The following is a 21,736-nucleotide window of genomic DNA, read 5'->3' on the forward strand; positions in this document are numbered from 1 at the left end:
GAAATGGCAGCGAAGCCTTGCTGCTCTCAATGCCCAAAGGTGAAAAAACTCAATTTGGACTTGCAATCATTTTGTGAGGAGTACTTGGTCATTTTTTTATTATCATGCATGAAAGAAAAAACATAACTTGGGAAAGCTAAGTTAATCGTTTGTTCAAGCGTAAAACACAATATTAAATGCACAATAGCATATTGAAGTTCGATTCAGTTTTTTCTTTACACACTGTCGTTTTGTGCTCATGATGACAAACTGCTCTGGCAAGCATTATTTCTTTACCTGAAGTTAAGAGGAGAATACGCACTAGAAAGAATAATCATAGCTTTAGTCCTCTTGCTTGTGTCAAAGAATAGTGATTATACTGAGGGTCACTTAAGTGTGCACCGCGTCCTCATGGCCGCCATTATTCGAGCAAAATACTTTGGGTTTTTCACTTGTTTCCAACCACAGCAATTATATGACATCGTTTCTTCGTAATGAAATTAAAAATATTTCAACTTAAGAAATGACGCCGGGTCGTTTTAGTGGTTGGGAGCAAGTGAAAAACCCTAAATGTCTTGCCCAATTAATGGCAGCCGATATGTGCGGCACAACCATTGAGTTCTATAAGACCTGGAGGGGAAACGTCATCAAAATTACTATAAATTATAATCGCGCGGCCGCGTGGTCAAAAACATGGCGGTAATGGCGGATTTTGGTTGTCAAAACTTCCACTTTGAGAAAAATTTTTAACATTCGCTCCCTCCCGAATCCTGATCTCTATTCCTACTTATATTACGACAACCAGCGAAAACAACCACGATACCGTAAACATAAAATATTGAAAATCACGCTTCAGATTTTTGTGAAATAGACACACACATTTAAATGAGGTAAATCTACTGTAAAATAACGTATATTTTGTCAAGTAATGCTTTAGCTATATTAGAAATAAATATCAAACGGCAATCTTTACACTGTCAATGTGTTGTTAAGCTTTAATGCATAATCCCATGCGCAATACTTGTGTTTTTGACTATTTGTAAACAGCTTGGTGGAACTGTCTTTCTTGAATAGATGGGTAAATCTTAGTTAAAATGTCCAAAAAGGAGTTAGAAAAAGTTAGCTTACCCCTACGACTTAAGTCGACTGGAAATATATTATAATTAGGTATGTAATTTTTTTGAGTTTTTTTTGGTAGGATTGATTCTGGGTGTCTTATAAAGTATTATGATATTCTGATAAATCTACTGAGAACTTATGAGGAAAATATCTTGAACTAGGAGAGCAAAAGAACGAAATTCAGAAATTCTATAATCATGTTGCTGGTTCTGTTTTGAGCCAAGATATTAGAAACTGGATTGTCATTGACATAACACTTTTCTTATTGCTGCATGAAGGCAAACCTGTTTAAATAATAATAATGTAGGTGAAGATTTTTAGCATGTTGTATAATTGTTATTGTACAGTCATTATTTATAATATTATGGCCTTGTGTAATGTATGTCAAGAAGAACATATTAATTCTCAAAAATGCTAACCTTCTTGCACTACTTTTCTCTTGTGTCCTTACAAATTACAGTTACCTATACTAATTTTTTCTAGGTTCAAACAACTTGACAAACTTTTGAATTTTACATTATGCCTTTGAATTTTTCTTTTTGTCTTTTGGTAAAAATATCAGTGAATGACTTTAAAATCAAGTTTATCTAAAATAGTATTTTGTACAAAGTAACTATACATAATTGAAAAGTCTCATGTTGAAGGCAGATGTGGCTTCTTTTACTAGATTGCTACTCTTATTCTTTTAAATGATATTGTAATTCTTCAAAAGACATAAAAGTTCTTTGCCATCAATTTTGCTTCTTCCACATTCAACTTCATTGCAACCGATGCATCTTATGTGAATTTTAATCACCTGGAATTGAAAACGTATGGATTTTGTCAGATGATGCAGTACTGTATTTAATGTTTCATGCATGTCATGATAAGCTTTTCTTGAGCAAATATTTCAAGGTAGGAGCAAAATTTGGCACATTATTGAACAAAGTAGTTTTTATCTTGATTTTGATGTACTAACCTGTTTACTACACTATGTAACAAACAATTCATTTACAGAAACACCAGATGGCATTTATAAAACTTTTAGCATAAAGCAAACCTTTACACACCATCATTATGATTGTCCATAATCTGTCAAATTGTCCAGGCTAGCTGTTTAATACAGGTATTTTTTATTGTACGACATGTACCAAAGAGCTCACTAATTAATCCTGCACTGCATTTGATTTTAATACAGCTCTGTCCTTAATATTTGCTTCATATTTTCAGAAAAATATGAAAAAATCCTCCATTTCAACTCAGTTGAAACAAGGAGTTTCAACTGGTTGCTTTGCCTCGTCTAGCAAGCGATTAAGTAAAGAAGAAATAAAGCTGGATAAACATAACTTAAATTATAACTTAGGAGTAAAAACATTCACAAAATATAAGCCATCACACTTCAAGTATTGACTTAAAACAAAACACTGAACACTTTAAATAGTAAACAATCTTACGTTGCTTAACGGTGTCATGAAATGTTTCCTTTTCTGGCATTACTTCAGCATCCGTATACCAAACAAGTTTGCAGCATGTTTAAAAAGATAAAATTTCTAACAGTTTTTGTGCTTGGCATTGATATTTTATATAATCGCAATTGTGGTTGTCAAATCCGGGTGGGCGAAAAAAATTTCATTTCATGAGCCCGCGTCTTTCCGCTGACTTTGACAACCAAAATCCGCCATGTTTTTGACCACGAGGCCCAGGCCCCTTTGCCCCTCCAGGTCTTATAGAGCTCAATGGGCACAACATGCGTGAGGACAAAAACATCAAAGGTTGCGACATGAGTGGCCCTTCTTTATCTTGCGTATTCTGTGCTTATGTAAAATAAAGTGATAATATTGAAAAGAAATGTGTTGAATGAAAAATGTTTTATTAGCTAAATACTATCTCATTTTAACGTTGCTGTATAAAAGAAGAAAAAGTTCGTGCACCACCGCTGAAGCAAACAGATTTTAAGGTTTAATGACTTTTTCAAGATTACCTTCATTATTGATGGGATGAAATAACAAGAAAATATAGAAGTTATGCTAACAAAGACATACAAACTATCTCAGCTCTTAATCAAAGCATACAATGGCTTTTTAGTCACCAAATGTTTGAGAGCTGCATGCAATTGAAATGTGAAAAGCGATGACTAATTACAGCAAAATGTGCTTGAACTTATACATCTAGAATACAAAATTTTCAGCACAATTATTATTCATTTCTTTAAAAAATTCCATTCCATTCATTGATGTTCAAATGACTGTAGAAAAAATGTGGATGACAAACACTTACGCATTATATGAAAGATTGTATAGTAAAAACAGGTTATCTTTGCTTTTGTATCTAAGTAAAGGGAATCCACACAAATAAATAAGATGACATTTTCATATTGAGGATTGTGAGATATTTTATCGCTAAAGATATTTACTTCTAAATCATAAAAAATATAGCGTTTCCAAATGTATATTAGTGCTATTGAATGATCTGGTAACTGTTTAAGTTTTTCGATTCGGGCACCAAATAATTTGGAAAGAAATGTTCAACGATGATCACAATGAAGTAATCCTGAAAAAAGAGAAGAACATATATAGTCATAAAATTGGATCTGCAGTTTTTAAAATAATTTTAGACCTTATACACTGGTAACGATGATTTAAGTCGAAAAAAGCGAAACAATGGCAATTAGACTAAAGGCAATAACATTAATCGCATGATTATTGATTAAGAAATAAAAAATGGCTACTGTGTTTGCACAAGTACATGCAAACCAAACAGACATTCAGGAGAACTTGAAAGATCAAGGCAAGCCTGAGGCAACTGCTCGAGAGTTCCCACAAACGTCTGCAACATTTGTAGAAGGTAGTGTATAAACACGAAAAACGTTTCTTATTTCTTCTATAAAATAACAATATTGAGAAACAGATAAATTTAAAACAAATCTTTTTCATCTAACTTGTATTCATGATTGAATTGCAAATTCTCTTCAATATTGAATTAATTGAGCTCAGATCTGCTTGCACTGCTATACACAGTCTAATGCAAACTCAGTTTTAGTTTTTCATAAATATAAATATTCTAAATTCTTGTCAATTAGATTCTTAGAAAAATCATGGCTCATATGAAAATATTCAGTATATGTATGTAGCAGTATAGTTTTTTTATCTCTATATGTATTTTTTCGTATTATTTGAAGAAAGGGCTGGAGCATTTCTACAAAAACCGAGAAAAATGCTTCATTCCAGTTGAGGTTTTTATTCAGCTGCATGATTCTAATGAAGTCATTTACTTTACACTCCTGTCAGCAAACACCGATCAATTTTGCATTTTGCGCAAAAACAAGTAATTCCATGAATTTTGTTAAAAGCTCTGTCATTGGGTCGCATTGCTGGAAAATATTTTGACTAAGGTGTAGGGAAATCAAACATAGACGAGGGTTTGCGATAGTTTGCTCAGTTCATTTTGAGAAAGTACGAATTTCTTCAGGATTATAATGGAAATTTTAAATGAGGAAGTTTAAGATTTAGAATCTCCCTCTGTAGCCTGGAAACGAATGTTAGGATTGTTGAGGAATTTCATTTCGGAAAATATAAAACTAAACAAACTCTGAAAATAAATTCCATCTTCAGCTCGATATTTAAGATAAAAAAGAGAACAAAATAAGATAGAGCAATATTTTTTACAAATTCATTCATTAAAATTCCAGGAAAGTTTGTTTTCGTATGGACATTGCATCAATGATCAATAAGCAATCCTTTATGTTGAATAATACTAAAGTGTGAGGGAGAATACCTTTACATTGTCTGTGTATCTTCTGCCGTAGGGTAATGTTATGGTGTTGTTTTTGGTGTTATCTAAAATTTGAATGAATCTTGTAAAATTTCTTAGGCTTCAAACCATCCCACTTAGTTTTAACCCCCTATCTTCCCCACACACAAAACAAGAAAAAGTCACATCTTAGCGTGTGTGGCATTATTAACTCAGTTAAGTGAAAATATTAAAAAAAATGTGTTGAAAGACAACATTTTTCTTTAAATATTGTCTCGTTTGGACGTTGCAAAAACAAATAAAAGTCCATGCAATCGATTAAAGCAAAGATATTTTAAATAAAGTAAATGGTTTAAATTCGGGAGTGTTTTTTGATGTAGATCTGCATGTTTTTTGATGTAGATCGTCCAGGTTAGTAAAGTCATGTAAAGGACTGTTGCTGTTCATGTTGACTGACATTTTGACAACCTTTTCAAATTTCAAATAATAAATAAATATATATAAGAATATTTTCGAACTTTATGAGGTGAAAAACATATAGACAAAAGGCGACACACAAACAAAGACATTTACCTCGGCACAAGAGTCGAAAAAGAATGGAAAAAATTAGAACCGCATCATGAATTCAAGAAAGATATTTGTTCACGAGCTGACAATCATTGCCAACTAAGAGTAGATAAAAACTCTCCTACCGTCTTCTATGCACTGTAAGATATTTTCTTCTTGAATAAAAAAAAATATTATTAAGCTTGGATTAATAATAAGATGCAATGCCAGTAACGATTCCTGTCTGTGGGAGAAAGCCAAGAAAATTGATTGAAATAGGCAAAAAACTATACATTTTTAGGCCTTGTTGCGCCCCCTAAGAGGACATTAAATTTGGCCCTGTATGACACGGCCACTATAAGTTTGAATTTTTTCACACTAGCGCTATCGCGAAAAGCAACGCCACGCAAACGGACAAGTCACTGCGAAAATAGTTTTTTATCGAGTTTGTTGAGAGAAAGGATATGTTTTAATAAAACTTGCTGAAAAGGCAGTGATAAGTTTTTTCACTTATGCCAATTTATTGCGTTGTGCCTGGGTGCACGAGCAAGCAAAATGGCAAGAAAATACTTGGTGAGAAAATTTCTTTTCATCGGTAGGTAAATTTCTAAAATCATTCGTCAATACCATTTTACACAATTTCTTGGGCTGTTATTTTTTTCTCCTAATAAAAATTAACAAAGGAACTGGTCTCAATTTCTTTGTTCATGAATATTTAATGTTATCCACTGACACGCCCCATTAAGAATTTTAAGTACATGCATTTTTGAAACTCGCGCTCTTAAACCAATTTTTCAAAATAAACAAAGATGGCAAGTATATGAAAGTGCAATCAAAGTGTTAGTGGAATAAAAGACAACGTTTATGGGAAAGCTACTAGTTGACGTGTGTCATTACTTTTATATATGTTCTATAAGAACTGTATTTCAAGCGAGATACGAAATAACTGTAAACATGGTTTGTCAAAAATTAAAGGAAAACAACTGTTTTTCACTTTGTAAACATTTGTGTGTACAGTAAAAAGTGCATTGTATCCTCAAAATTTTGCCGAATACTCACGTTATTCCGAAAATTTTGAATTTTTTATGCGCTGATGATGTTTTATCAGTATAAACGTAATGAAACTTGGCTACCAGTAAACTTGACTAATTTTTTCTAACGAAGATACATCTTTGTTGACTTTTGATATTAAGCAAGTGAATGCTAGTAGTGACTACATGTTTAGATTTGATGGAGACCAGTCAAGTTAGCTTAATCTTTGAAGCAAACTTTTTCATTGTTAACGTAAGACAGTACTTACACAGACTGGCTACTGAAAATGTGTATGATGCATCAAAACTTTGTACAATAATTCTGATATTCTTTTGTCACTAAACTATAATACAACAATCATTTGCATCAAAGATTACAACAAAATGATATAACAAAGAAGAATATAAAATAACAACAAACTTCAATTGTTTTCTAGAATTATATATGTGTATATATGGTTTTAAATATCATTCAGTCTGAGGATGACTTTGAAATAAAGTCGAAAATTTACAGTTTACTTCTCGTCTTGTTTTGATTCATATTTTGCAATCTCAAGATGTCTTGCTTCTTTGGAGTTTGTTTTATATTATACTTCTTTAAATTGTCGGCTGGTCATGGTTTTTACATTAATATATTTATGATAACAGTGTCCATGTATGCATTCACTTTAGGTTTCCTTTAAGGAATACTCGATTGCTTGCTAAATGGGAGAATTCTTTTATAAAAGATGATAAACACAGAAACAAATGGCAAGCAAGCCAGTCCAGCTTCATTTGCAGCAAACATTTTTTAAAACATGATTTTACTCATCCAACAAGCTCAAGACTTAGATTTAATGCCATTCCTTCTGTTTTCCAAAAATTCCAAACTGGTACAAATAATTTCCTATGTTCTCAAGACACAATATCAGATATACATGCAACACCATTTTTAGCAAATTCATTTCATGTCAACCAAGAATTCTTACCACAGTCTAGTGAAGTGACTTCCACTACAAAAGTAACCACAAAGCATCGGCAAGATCTAACTAAGCTTGTCAGTACTCTTCTTGATGATTCAATGGACTTTCAGCAGTTCCAAAGTTTTCAATCAGTACAAAATAACATCCAGGAGTATTTACCACATTCTATTGCAGTTCCTTTCACTACAAGCACAACCACATTACATGAGCAAAGTCTACAAGCACAAGTAAATATTTTTCACAAATCCATGGAGTTGCAGCATTCCAAAAATCAAACATTAGCTGTTGCCACAACTTCAAATGCAATTCAAAAAAAAAAATAAAAAAATAAAATCGTTGCAACAAAAATTACGAAGAAAAGAATCTGTCATGAAGAACACAAAAGAAATAGCTTGCACCTTGAAAAAAAAGTCACCAAAAATTCAATCTGAAATGTCTCAATTACAAAAAAAAAAGTTTTCAAAAAATCAGTATTCAGGAACATGGTCCAAAATTCAGAACTGAAACCAACCAACAGAAGATATAACAATGCAACAAAGGAATTTGCATTAACATTAAGCTATTATTCTCCGAAAGCATACACATATGTCCGATCAATTATGCCCCTTCCTCAACCATCATCAATCCGTAAGTGGGCAGGCAATGTGAATTGTGAACCAGGTTTTATAAGTGAGTCATTTCATATTTTGGAAGAGCAAGCAAAATTGGACAAAAACAAGAAAGATTGTTGCCTGGTTTTGGATGCAATGGCCATCCGTAAACAGGTTCAGTGGGAATCTGCCAAAAACAAGAATAGGGGTTTCATTGATTATGGACCATTAGATGCACCCCAAATTGTTGCAACCGAAGCCCTTGTTTTCTTACTTGTTGGATTACAAGGTCATGGGAAACAGCCAATTGTGTACTTTCTTACGGACAAAGCTTCTGCAAATGTGCAAACACAGCTTATCAACATTGCACTGGTGAAAGCAAGTGATGCTGGTCTGAAAATATGGTGTGTAACATCAGATGGGACAACAACCAACATCAGCACTTTCAAGAAACTTGGATGTAGTTTTGGCAATACCTATGATTTAATTTCACCAAAGTTTCAACATCCTATAAATGGCGAAGATGTGTTTGTTGTATTAGATGCATGCCATATGCTAAAACTTGCAAGAAATGCGTTACATTTCTTGGTACGATCTGTTCAAGTGATGGAGATAAAATACAATGGAAATTCTTTCACGCTCTTAATTTACTGCAAGAGCAGGAGGGTCTAAAACTTGCTAACAAATTATCAAATGACCACATCCAGTTTGAGAAACACAAAATGAATGTGAGTTTGGCAGCTCAAACACTTAGTGCCTCAGTTGCAGATGCCATTGATTTCATGAACATAGTCCAAAAACAGACAGAGTTCCAAAATAGTGAAGCTACTGTTACATTTATCAGAAACATTGATAGACTTTTTGACCTACTAAATTTAAGGAATCCTCATGGTAAAGGTTTTAAGAAACCACTAACATTGTCAAATATGAGTGGATGGCAATCAATTCTCGAATCATTAGCAAAGTATTTGCTTGGTCTTACATCACATGAAGGAGTACCCATTATCAAGCATCCTCGCAGAACATTTGTCTTAGGATTTGTAGTAAGTATAAAGTCCACCTTGGAAATGGTGAAGCAGATGCTAACATTGCCAGAAAATCCTTTTAAGTATGTGCTGACGTACAAATACTCTCAAGATCACATAGAGCTTTTGTTTTCATGCATTAGGGCAAGAGGTGGTTGGAACAATAACCCAGACAGTCTCTAGCTCAAGTATGCACTTCGACAAATGCTTCTTGGAAATTCAGTAACAGCATCACCTAATGCAAATTGTCAAGTTTTTGATGATACTGTTATCATTCCTGTCTTTCGATCAAGAAAGCATGCATCTCCATTAAAACAAGATTCACACTGCCAAGAACACAACAATATCCAAAAAACAGATAAAGAAAGTGAAATGCTTTGCAATATTCTGAAATCTAACCCACATTCTGAGTTCATCCAAAATATTTTGGAATACATTAGTGGTTTTATTGTTGCAAAGTTAATAAAGAAAGTCAAGTGTCCCTTCTGTATTTCCAACTTAACTGGAACAGCAAATCCTTTAGCTCCATCAGAACATGATTATTCTATAAAACCAATGAATGCATCCAAACCATCGCTTCTTCATTTTCTAAATAACAAAAATTTAAAAACACCATCAAAATTTGTTGTTGATGTGGTTAGATATGCCGAGCACATGTTCAAATTATATATAGCAAGCCCAAACTCTGATCAAGTCAGTAACAAGAGAAATATCAAAACAAAGATGCTGGTAGAATTGTCTAATCACTTTAGTCAGATTGCTATAAATTTGCTTCCTCCTCAACACGAAGACTCAACATTTTTTCCCTTAAATGAAGATCATCGATTATGGTTGTTAAAATGTGTGGCTGATGCATATTTGACAATACGACTACACACATATGGAAAAAGTTACACTGAAATAGTTGTTAATTCTGGGGAACCTAGCCAAAGACATCAACTAACAAAATTTATTTTATTCAATAACCGATAAAAATATTATTGTGAATGTGATACCAACAATGTAACCAACCTGCAAGTTTGGTAATGCTAGCTAACATTCAGATTATTAGCATCATTCGTTTGTAATCTATTGTTTTATATAATTGAACACAGATCAAATAGTTACATAGCACAACCAAACTTGTGAGTTGTGAGCTGGCTTTGCCACACCATTGTTACATATATACATTAGATGGGCAGTTGTCAGACTTTTCTTCAAGTCTAAATTGGAGAAATAAGACAGCTCCATCCCTCCACTAGTCTTGGGGTTCACCTTCGGCAAGTGATAGCACCTTCCAGCATCCCTCCCGGGGTCACAGGTTATTATTATAGTTTAAAAAGCAAATCAATGTCATCGATTGCCACTATAGCAAAATTCACATAAAATTAACTACGTTTTCAATGAAAATATAGTTAATCTGTTTGTTTTGTATTTATAGTCTATCGTTAAAACATGCATTATATGATAAAATAATCCGAAACTTTGGTTTAAACAAAGAAGGTTTATTTAACAGTATTAACTTCACATAAAGCAGGCACGTGTAGAAAGCGCCATATATAAGCAAAACAGGAAAGTTATCGAGTTACAGATTATGGAACACATGATTACATTATGACGTAACTATTATATTCTAACACTCCCACTTAATAGTTACATATTGTTCCAGTGTTCTTTAACAAGATTGAACGTTCAATAAATTTCTGAGTTTTTGGAATTGATCTTTAGATAATCCTTTGGTCATTATATCGGCTATCATATCCTTTGATGGACAATAGCAAACTTTTACTTCTTTAGATAATATTCGTTCGCGAACTAAATGGTAAGCAACATCGATATGTTTAGTTCTGTTATGGAACTTTGGATTTCGTGCGATTTCGATGGCACCTTGATTGTCTTCGTGAACAGTAGTGGGCGACACTGGTTTAGATCCCAAGTCAGACAACAATCGTTGTAACCAGATTACCTCTTGGGTAGCTTGGCTTAGGACAACGTATTCAGCTTCTGTTGTCGATCTAGCGACGGTACTTTGTTTCTTGCTAGACCAGCTAATCGTTGAGTTAGCTAACTTAAAAACATATCCTGAGGTTGAGCGACGATCATCCTCATTATCCAAATTACCGGCGTAATCAGCATCCGAGTACCCATGTAATTCATCATTTTTATCACAACTGAATTTCAAACCATAACTCATTGTCCCTTTTATGTACCTCAAAACTCGCTTCACTCCTTGAAAATGAGTTTTGCTGGGATCTGACATAAACTGTGACAGGACTCCGATATATGCAGCTATATCTGGCCTCGTGGCCGTGGAAACGTATGTCAAACAACCAATCATCTGCTGGTAAACACTCTGATCGGATTGTTCCTCACCATCGCATCTCTTTTGAAATTTCTTCCCAGTTTCAATTGGTGTGTGGACTGGATTGCTATTTTCCATTCCAAACCGATTCAGGACACTTTCCAAGTATTTTTCCTGATTTATGATTATTTCCTTTGTCGTTCGATCCCTTCTTATTGACATCCCGTGAACAAAGTGAATTTCTCCTTGATCCACCATTTCGAATCCTTTCCAAAGCCTTTTCTTCTCAGCATTCAGCATTTCGATGTCATTAGAAACTGGGATTATGTCATCAACGTAGATTGCTAGTATCACAAAACTAATGTGACCATGTTCCTTTCGTTCAGTCTTCGTGTATATGCAGCTGTCTGCACCACTCTTTCTGTATCCGCTTGAAACCAGGAAACTATCGAGGGCTTGGTTCCAACAACGTGCGGACTGCTTTAAACCATACAAACTTTTCTTGAGTTTACAGACATAATCGGGGTGTTCTTCGTCAGCAAAGCCTTCGGGTTGAGTCATGTAGATGTCATGATCAATTACTCCGTTTAAGAAAGCGGTCTTTACGTCCATTTGGTGTACCTCTAAATCATGCAAATTTGCCAAAGCGAGCAATGTCCTGATGCTGGAATACCTTGCTACAGGTGAGAAGACTTCTTCATAGTCATTACCATGTGTTTGGGAGTAGCCTTGTTCTACGAGTCTTGCCTTATATCGGTCGATATTGCCATTGGCGTCGCGCTTGACGTTCATCACCCATCTTGATCCAACTATATTGCCATCTTTCGGTGGCGGCACCAATTCCCATGTTTCATTCGTCAACAGAGAATTGTATTCTGCTTCCAATGCGTGTTTCCACTTTTCTTTGTTAGCACTTGCCATTGCTTCTTTTAGAGATTGGGGTTCATCATTTTCAGAAGTCAACGAATTGGTCAGCAAACATTCATCTGGACGGAATCTAACGGGGGCTCTTCTCTGTCTGGTAGGACCAATGTCTTTTACCTGACGCATAAAATTTTCTTCGTAGGTATCTCCCACTGAAGGTATATTCTCTACTGGATCTTGTGTACCAGGATTTTCTGGATTGGCTTCAGGCTCTGCCTCTTCTCTTGTTTTGCAGATGAAGAAATGGGTGCTATTAGAGCAGCTGGTGTCTTGGAAAGAATGAAACTTATTTTCATGGAATAGGACATCTCTGCTTCTGATGAATCGCTCTGCCTCTAATACATACAACTTGTATCCCTTAGTATCCTGAGGATATCCAACAAATATTGCTTTCTTAGCTTTGGGTTCGAGTTTGGTTCGTAGACTATCTGGGGTATGTACGAAACACACGCATCCGAATACTTTTAAATTTGAAACATCTGGTTTCTTTCCGAACCATCTTTCAAATGGCGTTTCATTTTTCAGGGTACTTGTTGCACTACGATTATGTAAATAAACAGCAGTATTTATTGCTTCGGCCCAAAAATGGAGTGGTAATTTGGCATGGTAGAGCATTGAGCGAGAACTTTCTAGTAGTGTTCTGTTTAGTCTCTCAGATACGCCGTTCTGCTCTGGGGTGTGGGGATTGGTAAGCTGGTGTTTGATTCCTTTTTCCACACAAACTTGACGAAATGATTCCGAGGTGTACTCTCCTCCATTGTCAGTTCTAACTGACCCCACTTTATAGCCTGATTCATTCTCAACCATGGACACGTATTCTTTGAACTAGCACGTTACTTCCGCCTTTCGTTTAATGAAATATACTGTGACGAATTTGGTGTAGTCGTCAGTGAACGTTAGTACATACTTGCTTCCACCCGTGGATGCGACATTCATTGGACCACAAAGATCACTGTGAATCAATTGAAGTGGTTGGCTTGTCTTGTTGATGCTTTTCTTCGGAAAAGGTAGCCAATGCATCTTTCCCTGAGCACAAGCTTCACACTCTTTGTTGAATTCATTACTTGAACATTTCAAACCTTCAACTAGCTTCCCTTTAATCATCTGATTTAAGCAGGAGTAGTTCATATGACCATACCTGCAATGCCATTTCTCCAATGAAGGCATATCAGTACGAGCTACTTGGGCATATTCATGTGTATTCATTATATACAGCTTGTCTTCAATGATATGTACAATAGTAATACTTCTGCCATCTTTCGAAACAACGCACCTTCCTTTATCAAACAACACTTCGGCTCCAAGCCTAGTCATGGCAGGTACAGATAATAAGTTCTTCGAGATTTCAGGCACATACAGCACATTGCTTAGGGTAAGAGTGATAACATTAGATCCATCATAACAGGGAATTTTGACCTTTCCTTCACCATATGCATCAATTGTACTATTGTCACCAAGGTATATCTTAGATGGCATCCCATACTCACTATAGTCGAGGAGTTGATCGACTTGAAAAGTCATATGTTTTGTTGCTCCACTGTCAATGAACCAGTTAGTGTCTTGGTCTTTACTACTAGCACTTGAGTAGGAATTAAGAGCAATGTTATCAAAATGTTGTTTCTTTCCATCTGTCTCTGCAATGCTTAAGTGATGACTTCTACGATTGAGTGGGAAATTCTTCATCACATGGCCAACTTTTCTACATTTGAAACACGTCGGACCTTGACCTGATCCAGTTTCGTGGTGCTGATTCTCTTTGAACTTGCCAACATTGCGATCACCTTGACCACGTCGATTTCTTCCACGAGACGACCAATTACCTCTTTTAGAAAATAGTGCTTCATTTTCATTTCTGTCACCTGAATTTTCACATTTGCGCTGTCTTTCTTTCTCTTCACGCTTCTTGTATTCTTCGATGAGTAAACCTTTCACATTGTCCCAATTTAGTTCATCCGGTTTGGTAGCGTTGAGGCTAGAAATAAAACTGTCGTATGAATCTGGCAAACTTCCAAGCACTACGGTTGCGAATTTCTGTGGCGTTATTTCTTCTCTTAACTCTCGCAATTGCTCTGCCAAAGACGTCATGTACGTTAGATGTGTCATTATATCAGTGCCTTCTTTCATAGTAGCGGCGTAGAATCGACGATTAAGTCGAACGATTTGTGTTATCGAAACACATTCAAACTGTTTTTGTAGGATTTCCCAAGCCGCGCGAGGATCTATTGTCGACAAAATATGGACTTGTAGATCTTTCTGCACGCTGAGCGTGATTAACGAATATGCTTTGTTGGAACGCAGACGATATGAATTTCTTACAGTTGTTGTCGCCGTGTCATCCGGGGCAACCTCTGTTCCTTCAACAAATCCCCATAGACCACGCTCCATCAACACAAGCTTTATATTATACTTCCACGACTGGTAATTTTTGCCATCGAGGTGCTCTATTTTTGTAATCTCGGCCATCTTAAACATACGGCTGACACGCGCTTTTACTTCACAATTTATCCCTTATCGTGTCAATAATACACATACAAATTAGTAAAGCTTCAACGACCGTTCTGGGCCCATAACCTGATAAAATAATCCGAAACTTTGGTTTATACAAAGAAGGTTTATTTAACAGTATTAACTTCACATAAAGCAGGCACGTGTAGAAAGCGCCATATATAAGCAAAACAGGAAAGTTATCGAGTTACAGATTATGGAACACGTGATTACATTATGACGTAACTATTATATTCTCACATTATATATTGCATCCTTTTGTTAAAAAAAATAAACGTATGGATTTCATTTCAACGATATATATTTATATTTATATATGATTCGCTGAGTTCACCTCACCTTGCTTCTCGATTTATCACTTTGATTCACTTTCCGTGAACCTTTTCATTCCAAAAAGTTCGTTATTTTTACGCTCTGATCAAGATCCGAACTCTACCATTACCAAGGGACAAATGATTTAAAAAAATTTAAATGAACACGCGAGAGACTAGAGCCTGACGTGTGATGACGAATGATGACGAAAAATATTTTTTTGGCTTCAATTTTTGGCTTCGGTTATCATTCCAGTTATTCAAATGTCGAGTTCACTGTTCCAGGTCAATTAAAATTCAACTGATCTGGTTACCAAGGAGATATTCATTGGATTAGTCATTAGTTTTCAATAATAAATAAAGCTGGATTTTTATCACGAAGTAAATGCATTGAGTTCTATAATTGAGGTCTTATAGAGCTCAATGAGTAAATGCGATAATAAAGTAAAAATAAATAATGAATTTTTAACTAATATGAATAGGTAATTTTTGAATTTCAAACATCAGTCGCGCGACGGATTTGACATACTCTAGATCCGCCCCTGTAAATATCTTCAAAGAAGAAGGAGTCTCTTCTCCATTAGGTATCCATTTACTCGTAAATCATATGTTTAGACTCAGCAGACTGAATTCTTCAAATGAATAAATAGATCTTTCTGTGTCAACAGAACAGCAAAAGTAAACAAGAAGATTCAAGAGCAATTTTTTTGGATCTTGTGAAAATATCTGGTCAGGGCTTGTTAATGATCTTAGTCAAAATGTGGGAGCACATAATGCTTAAATGAATCTTAAATGTTTTATTGTGTTAAGGTTTTATATTTTTTACAAGTATTACATGACACAGGCGTCACGTTCAAAGCGTCAGCATAGATATTTCTTCTTGAACGTCGTTTGGTGGATAAACATCGTGCCTTTGTGAATGGGATTATTGAAAAAACATAAGTGAATTAAGTGCTATGTAGGAAATAAGCTTTTAGGAAAGCTAGTTAAATTGTAAAAACTGTCTTTCAAATTTTGGTGTAATCATCATGTGCGACGATCGTACATAAATAATAATGTTTATATTTTTTTTTTCAGAAGACAGCCTGTTTTCATTGTATGAACGTCAAAGAGATACCATAGCAGATTATGATGATTACTATTTGCATCGTTGCCTTATTTGTATTGGTGAATTTTGCTGAACCAAGTGAAAACTGCAACACTAGATTTGAACGGAAATACAAACTTAAAAACTGTAGCTGCTCAATACCGGTCAAACAACTACCAAAAAACTGTATAGATATCAGAAAAGAGATTCGTAAGGTAAATTTAGTAATTGAAGAGATATATGCACAAAATTAAAAGCCAATAGTTCTAAAATGACCAAAGGGTAATGCAAAACGAGAGTACGACGGCCGGAACTATCAATACGGATGAACAATTACGGACGGATGAGCATACAAAACGTGAATTTCAAGGCTCGTCCGTGTGTGTGACTTTCTTTCTGTTTCATTTTTTAAGTATTTTTTGATAATTCTAATTGCTATGATTCATTGCTCTTATAAGTAATTTCTTAAAGTGCCCCTTCCACCAAATTTTTTCGCAATATGAAATCTGCCTATGATTTAGGGCCTGTTCACACTTAGCTCACTTTAAGATCGATCCGATAAGATCGATCTGAGATCGATCTTGTGAATGACCAAGCTCAATTTTGTGAGTGTTCACACTTAACTGACGCTGCCCGTAAGCCGAGCTAGTTTCCTTGACAACAAAAGTAATATTTATAATTAATATTAAGTAATATTAGTAATATTACCTAACTGACGCTGCACGTAAGCCGAGCTAGTTTCCTTGACAACAAAAGTAATATTATAAGTAATATTAAGTAATATTAGTAATATTAGTAATATTAGTAATATTACCTAACTGACGCTGCACGTAAGCCGAGCTAGTTTCCTTGACAACAAAAGTAATATTTATAATTAATATTAAGTAATATTAGTAATATTAGTAATATTAGTAATTTTAAGTAGTATTATTTATTAAATAATATTTATAAGTAATATTTATATTATTGCAATCCAAATATGGCGGACGAAGTGATCGCAACCATTTTCAATATTACATCTGAATACCACAAAAAGATGCGAATGCGTCGTGAAAGAAGAAAGAAATATTGTTTGAAACTGAGAAAGCAGCGAAGTAAAGGCAGCGGTTTGTTCTGGGAAAAAACGATCGATGTGTGGAAAGATGATGGGTTGTGGCTAGAAAATTTTCGTATGTCTAAACATTCGATTTCATTTGCGACAAGATCAATGACACTCTTTTGCGAGAAGATACAAATTTCAGAAAGGCTAACCCTGTGCCAAAAAGAGTAGGAATTTGTCTTTGGCATTTGGCTACCAATGAAGATTTGCGTTCTTTAGCTTGGCGTTTTGTTATAGGAAAAAGTACAGCCTGTGAAATCGTGAACGAGGTTTGCCAAGGTATTGTTGACGTGTTACTGCGTCTTGTTATCAAATGGCCAACGGGCGATCGACTGCAGAGTATCGTCGATGCCTTTCTAACAACATGGGGCTTCCTCAATGCGTTGGAGCCATTGATGGCACTCATATTCAAATTGTAGCACCTTCAAATTCTGCACAAGATTACTAAAATCGAAAAGGATTCTACTCTATTGTTCTCCAAGCTCTTGTTGATCATCAATACAGGTACCAAAACGTACTGCTTTTGTCAAGGTTGACTTAATTGGTTTTTGCCTCCCTGTTATGCAACTGACATTTTCACCTTCTAACAATTTTTAGATCCCATTGTGGAGTTTAACAGTGACTGATGTAAAATAGGTTTCTTATTAATTTAGACATGTGTTTCAACTAGTTGAGTAAGTAAGTTACACAAAGTGAATTAAATTGCACACACTTAAAAGGTAAAAAATATATATCTAAACGACCAGTGTGAACAGGCCCTTAGTCATCTCTGTATGAGTAAAAATTTTTGAATTTTGTCAAATCAACAAGCTTTTATGGCGTCTTGAGTTTGTGCATTTTTGGTCCATTGCCGTTGTTTTCTATAATACGAAAGAAACTGACACTAGAAGGTATTTCGATGTTATCTCAGGTGGTCGGAATTAGGGCATATTTAGTTTAATCAGCAGTGTTCCGTCAGATGATTGTGACAGAAACTTTTTACAGCGATACGCGATAGAAAGCTCGGCAGGCAAAGAAAACTTTAGCAATTTTGATCCCAAAGCGTGAGTGGTCGGAAAGACACAAATTTCAAGCTTATCTCTTTAAGCCTTGGAAAATTAGCGTTCTTTTCATTCGGCAAACTACTAAATCGACGCTCAAAATCCTCTGGTCTGAAGTGATCTGAACAAATTCTTGAAACTCTTGACGGCTCAAATACGCTCTTTGATTTAATAGAACGAACCCATATTTTCTGCTTTCGCTTAGCCTCAGTCATCTTATCATTATAATAAGGTATATAGTGTGAAGACTTCCACCAGAGCTAAGGCTTGATATATTCGTTCAATTGGCCACAACGCAAGTATTTACCATTTTTCTGCTCTTACTAGGGCAAGAGCAAAGCTATTAGACGCTTATAGACTTAAATATGCCTCAGCAATGACTTGAAAGCAATTGAATACATAAGAAGAGTACTTTGGATGACGTCAGAAAATTAACTAGTTTCAGACTCCTCATTGTCACGGACATGGTTCACAAGAATATACGATTTTGTGAAAATTTGACACTTTACAAAAAACAAACGATTTTATAAAATTCAAAAATTCCTTCTTAAAGAAGCTTAAAATCATAGACAGATTTCATATTGCTAAAAAACTTTTTACGGAACGGGCACTTTAAACATATGATTGAAAAAGCTCGCAAAAAATTATATTTCGTTTTATAATATGTCATTTCTTTCAAGAATTATTCAAAGATAGTTTAAATTCCATAAATCAGTCAATTGTTTGAAAACCATATTACTCAAGTAGCTAGTTCTCAGGTGCAGTTATGATAATTGTGTTCAAGTTAACATAAGTATCTCCAATTGTCTTAAGTACGAAATATGTCACGGTGAGAATTATGGCGTAACCCAAATGTCTACTTTTACACAGCTGAGGTGAAAAAAAGAATGTTGTATACAAATGCATTTCACTTGTTTGGAAATAGACGTTCCCTTTTTATTCAGTTTTCGCATGTGATAGGATGAGTGACCGTTCGAGAAATTTTGGTATGGTTTCAGTCTTTTAGACATTCAAAACAAACTATGTAATGATCTAAATAATCAATTCTAACACATAAAATCACCACAGTGATGTATCGTGTATATTCACAGTGGGAGGGGTCCCAATTCTTAGTTATTTTGTTAGGAATGACAGTAAATAATGTTTTATGAGTTAGGAAAGAACAAACAGTGATGATGAACATGCAAATTGTATTGGCAATGCCTCCCCCTTTCTGTCTTCTCAGTTGCCGTGAGATAAAAATGTTCCAGCGCAAAAAGTGATTTTGTGTTCCTGGAAAAAAGATGACAAACGAGCTCAGCGAAGAAATAAGAGCTCAAATAATTCCTCTTAAGAACCAACGTATGTCCCAATAAAAACTTGCAGAGAAGATGAAAATTACACAGAGTGCAGTACAGCTAACTTTTAAAAGGTAGTTGAGTCAGGATCTTTCTCTGTCATAAAGTGATTTTGGAAGCCAATAGAGCCACAACTCCGAGACGACTTCTTTGCCTAACGGAATAGCCAGTTAAGGCTGATAACATCCTGTTATTACTAAATACAACACATAAAAGTCAATAAGTGAATAAATATAGTCTGATCGGACGAGTTTTAATTCGGAAACCATTGCTTAGAGCCTGCAACAAAATAACACGAAGGGTATGGGCTCGAAAATATAAATTTTACCCTTAAAAGGATTGGGATTTTCTTTTTACGGATGAATAAAAATTCAAAATATGCAGAAACAAGCGGCTGGTTTATATGTCAGTCGTCGGAATAATTGAGAAAATTGTCGCTTCTTGCATTAAACCAATAACTAAAATGTTGGTATAGAAATACTCAGATCTGAGGAGCTTAAGTAGCTATAAAAGGGTGTTGGTGATCTCAATAAAAATACAAACCATCTGGACAGAAAACAAAACCATATTCAATTATACAGAGATACGTCATAAAATTGTGTTGAAAAGTTTTGTGTTGCAGCAAGATAATGATCTATGACAAAAATCACTTCTCAAATTACTTAAAAAAGGAGATCTGAAAATTATGGCTTTTTTGTCTTAATCTCTACAACTATAATCTGACTGAGAATTGATCGCATTGTTTTTAACGAGATATATGGAATAGTGTTAATCCATGAGTACTCTAGAAACTTGTTCACTCTAAGCTCACCAGAGAAGGAAGACATACACAATATTAAAAACTTAAATTGATGTTAACTCACTCTAAATGAGGTATATTTTTTATATAAATACATATTGCTTGCATTTATAGTGATTTGTTGAGTGACAATGTGTTGAATTCCAATAAAAACTCAATCGTGTTGACTTGACTTAGGCCTCTGACCCCCCTTGTAGTTGCAAAATGAATGAAAGTTGAAACAAAGATAATTGAATAGTTGTGAACCAGCAGAGGACTCAATTCTTTGACAACAGAGAGACAGGATTATACGCGCAAAGGAAACAATCGTTTGGAATTATATAAGATTACATTGTTCATGCTACATCCAGTTTGAGCATATAGATCTATGTAATTGATGAAACTCAGTCATTCGATCGGTCAGTCAGTCGTTTATGTTGATTTGTGTAGTTCAACTTTACTTTGAATTATTCATTAAAGAAATGAGATTTAAATTAAAATATACTTTTTTGCATGCTTTTTCATTTCAATCAATTGTTCAAGAAAAACTCATAAGCATGAATCATAAATTATTGATACTATTCCTTTCATAAAATGTTTGAGCAAAGAAACAGCATGAAATTCTCATCTTAAACCACGTCAGCTTTATGCCCTTTCGATTAAGACACGGTGAGTCTACAAACAGCGTAAAAGTCACATTTTAAACAACTGCTTTATACTATTTCGAGTAAAACACGGATGACACTTGAGATAACGCGAAAGTGATATTTTACAACGTCTATAACATTCTTGAAATCCACGTTTATAGGAACTAAGCTCTTCACTCCGTCCGTCCGGAAATGCTATCCGTCTGTGATTGTTTATCTGCAGTGATAATATCAGTCCGTTCTTTTCGACAATTTACCCTGTGACTTTCATATATAAATATGCACTAAGTTTTTAAGGGATTCAGTTATTAAATTTTCGATCAAAGCAAGTCAGAGAAAGAACTTCAAAATGATTTATTCAGTGCAATGTTTTCAATGAACATATCCTTCAGGTTTTGCATAACAGAAACTGCATATAGCCTGTTGAAAAGTAGGAGAGGCGTGGTAAAAGAACCGAAAAGCATACTTTTTTGTTGGATACTGAACTATATCTAATAATTGTGTGGTCTATGTAGAAAGTAGTATGTCCACGCCCTCACCCAAGCTCGGCAATCATTTCAATGTATCGTATGAACAAACATAAAGATTTAGGTATGTTTATACTATATGCAGTATCGCTGATGTTCATGCGATCTTTGATCAATGATTTACATTTTGAGTACTCGTACAAAAATAATTGTCTTGCGAATGAGCATTAACGAAGTCTAGTCTATATCACTCAATTTTCGATTTTGTCTTAAAAACTA

At 34.8% G+C, this 21,736-nt stretch overlaps 1 protein-coding gene across 4 annotated transcripts in view; it reads left to right on the forward strand.

Moving 5' to 3' along the window:
- The window catches only part of LOC124439667 (rhodopsin, GQ-coupled-like), a 31,925-nt gene that overhangs the window by 8,899 nt on the left and 1,290 nt on the right, over positions 1-21,736 (forward strand). The window contains exons 1-3 of one of the 4 annotated variants that reach the window (XM_046989961.1): positions 15,410-15,586; positions 15,671-15,731; positions 16,080-16,304. In XM_046989961.1, coding sequence (XP_046845917.1) covers positions 16,131-16,304 — 174 coding nt within the window. In that variant the 5' untranslated portion in view covers positions 15,410-15,586; positions 15,671-15,731; positions 16,080-16,130. Of the gene's footprint in view, positions 1-15,409; positions 15,587-15,670; positions 15,732-16,079; positions 16,305-21,736 lie in introns of those variants that run through there. The other 3 variants (XM_046989963.1, XM_046989962.1, XM_046989965.1) reach the window with 3 other exon arrangements.

Source organism: Xenia sp. Carnegie-2017, unplaced genomic scaffold (assembly GCF_021976095.1).
Source record: "Xenia sp. Carnegie-2017 unplaced genomic scaffold, XeniaSp_v1 HiC_scaffold_19, whole genome shotgun sequence".
NCBI lineage: Eukaryota > Metazoa > Cnidaria > Anthozoa > Malacalcyonacea > Xeniidae > Xenia > Xenia sp. Carnegie-2017.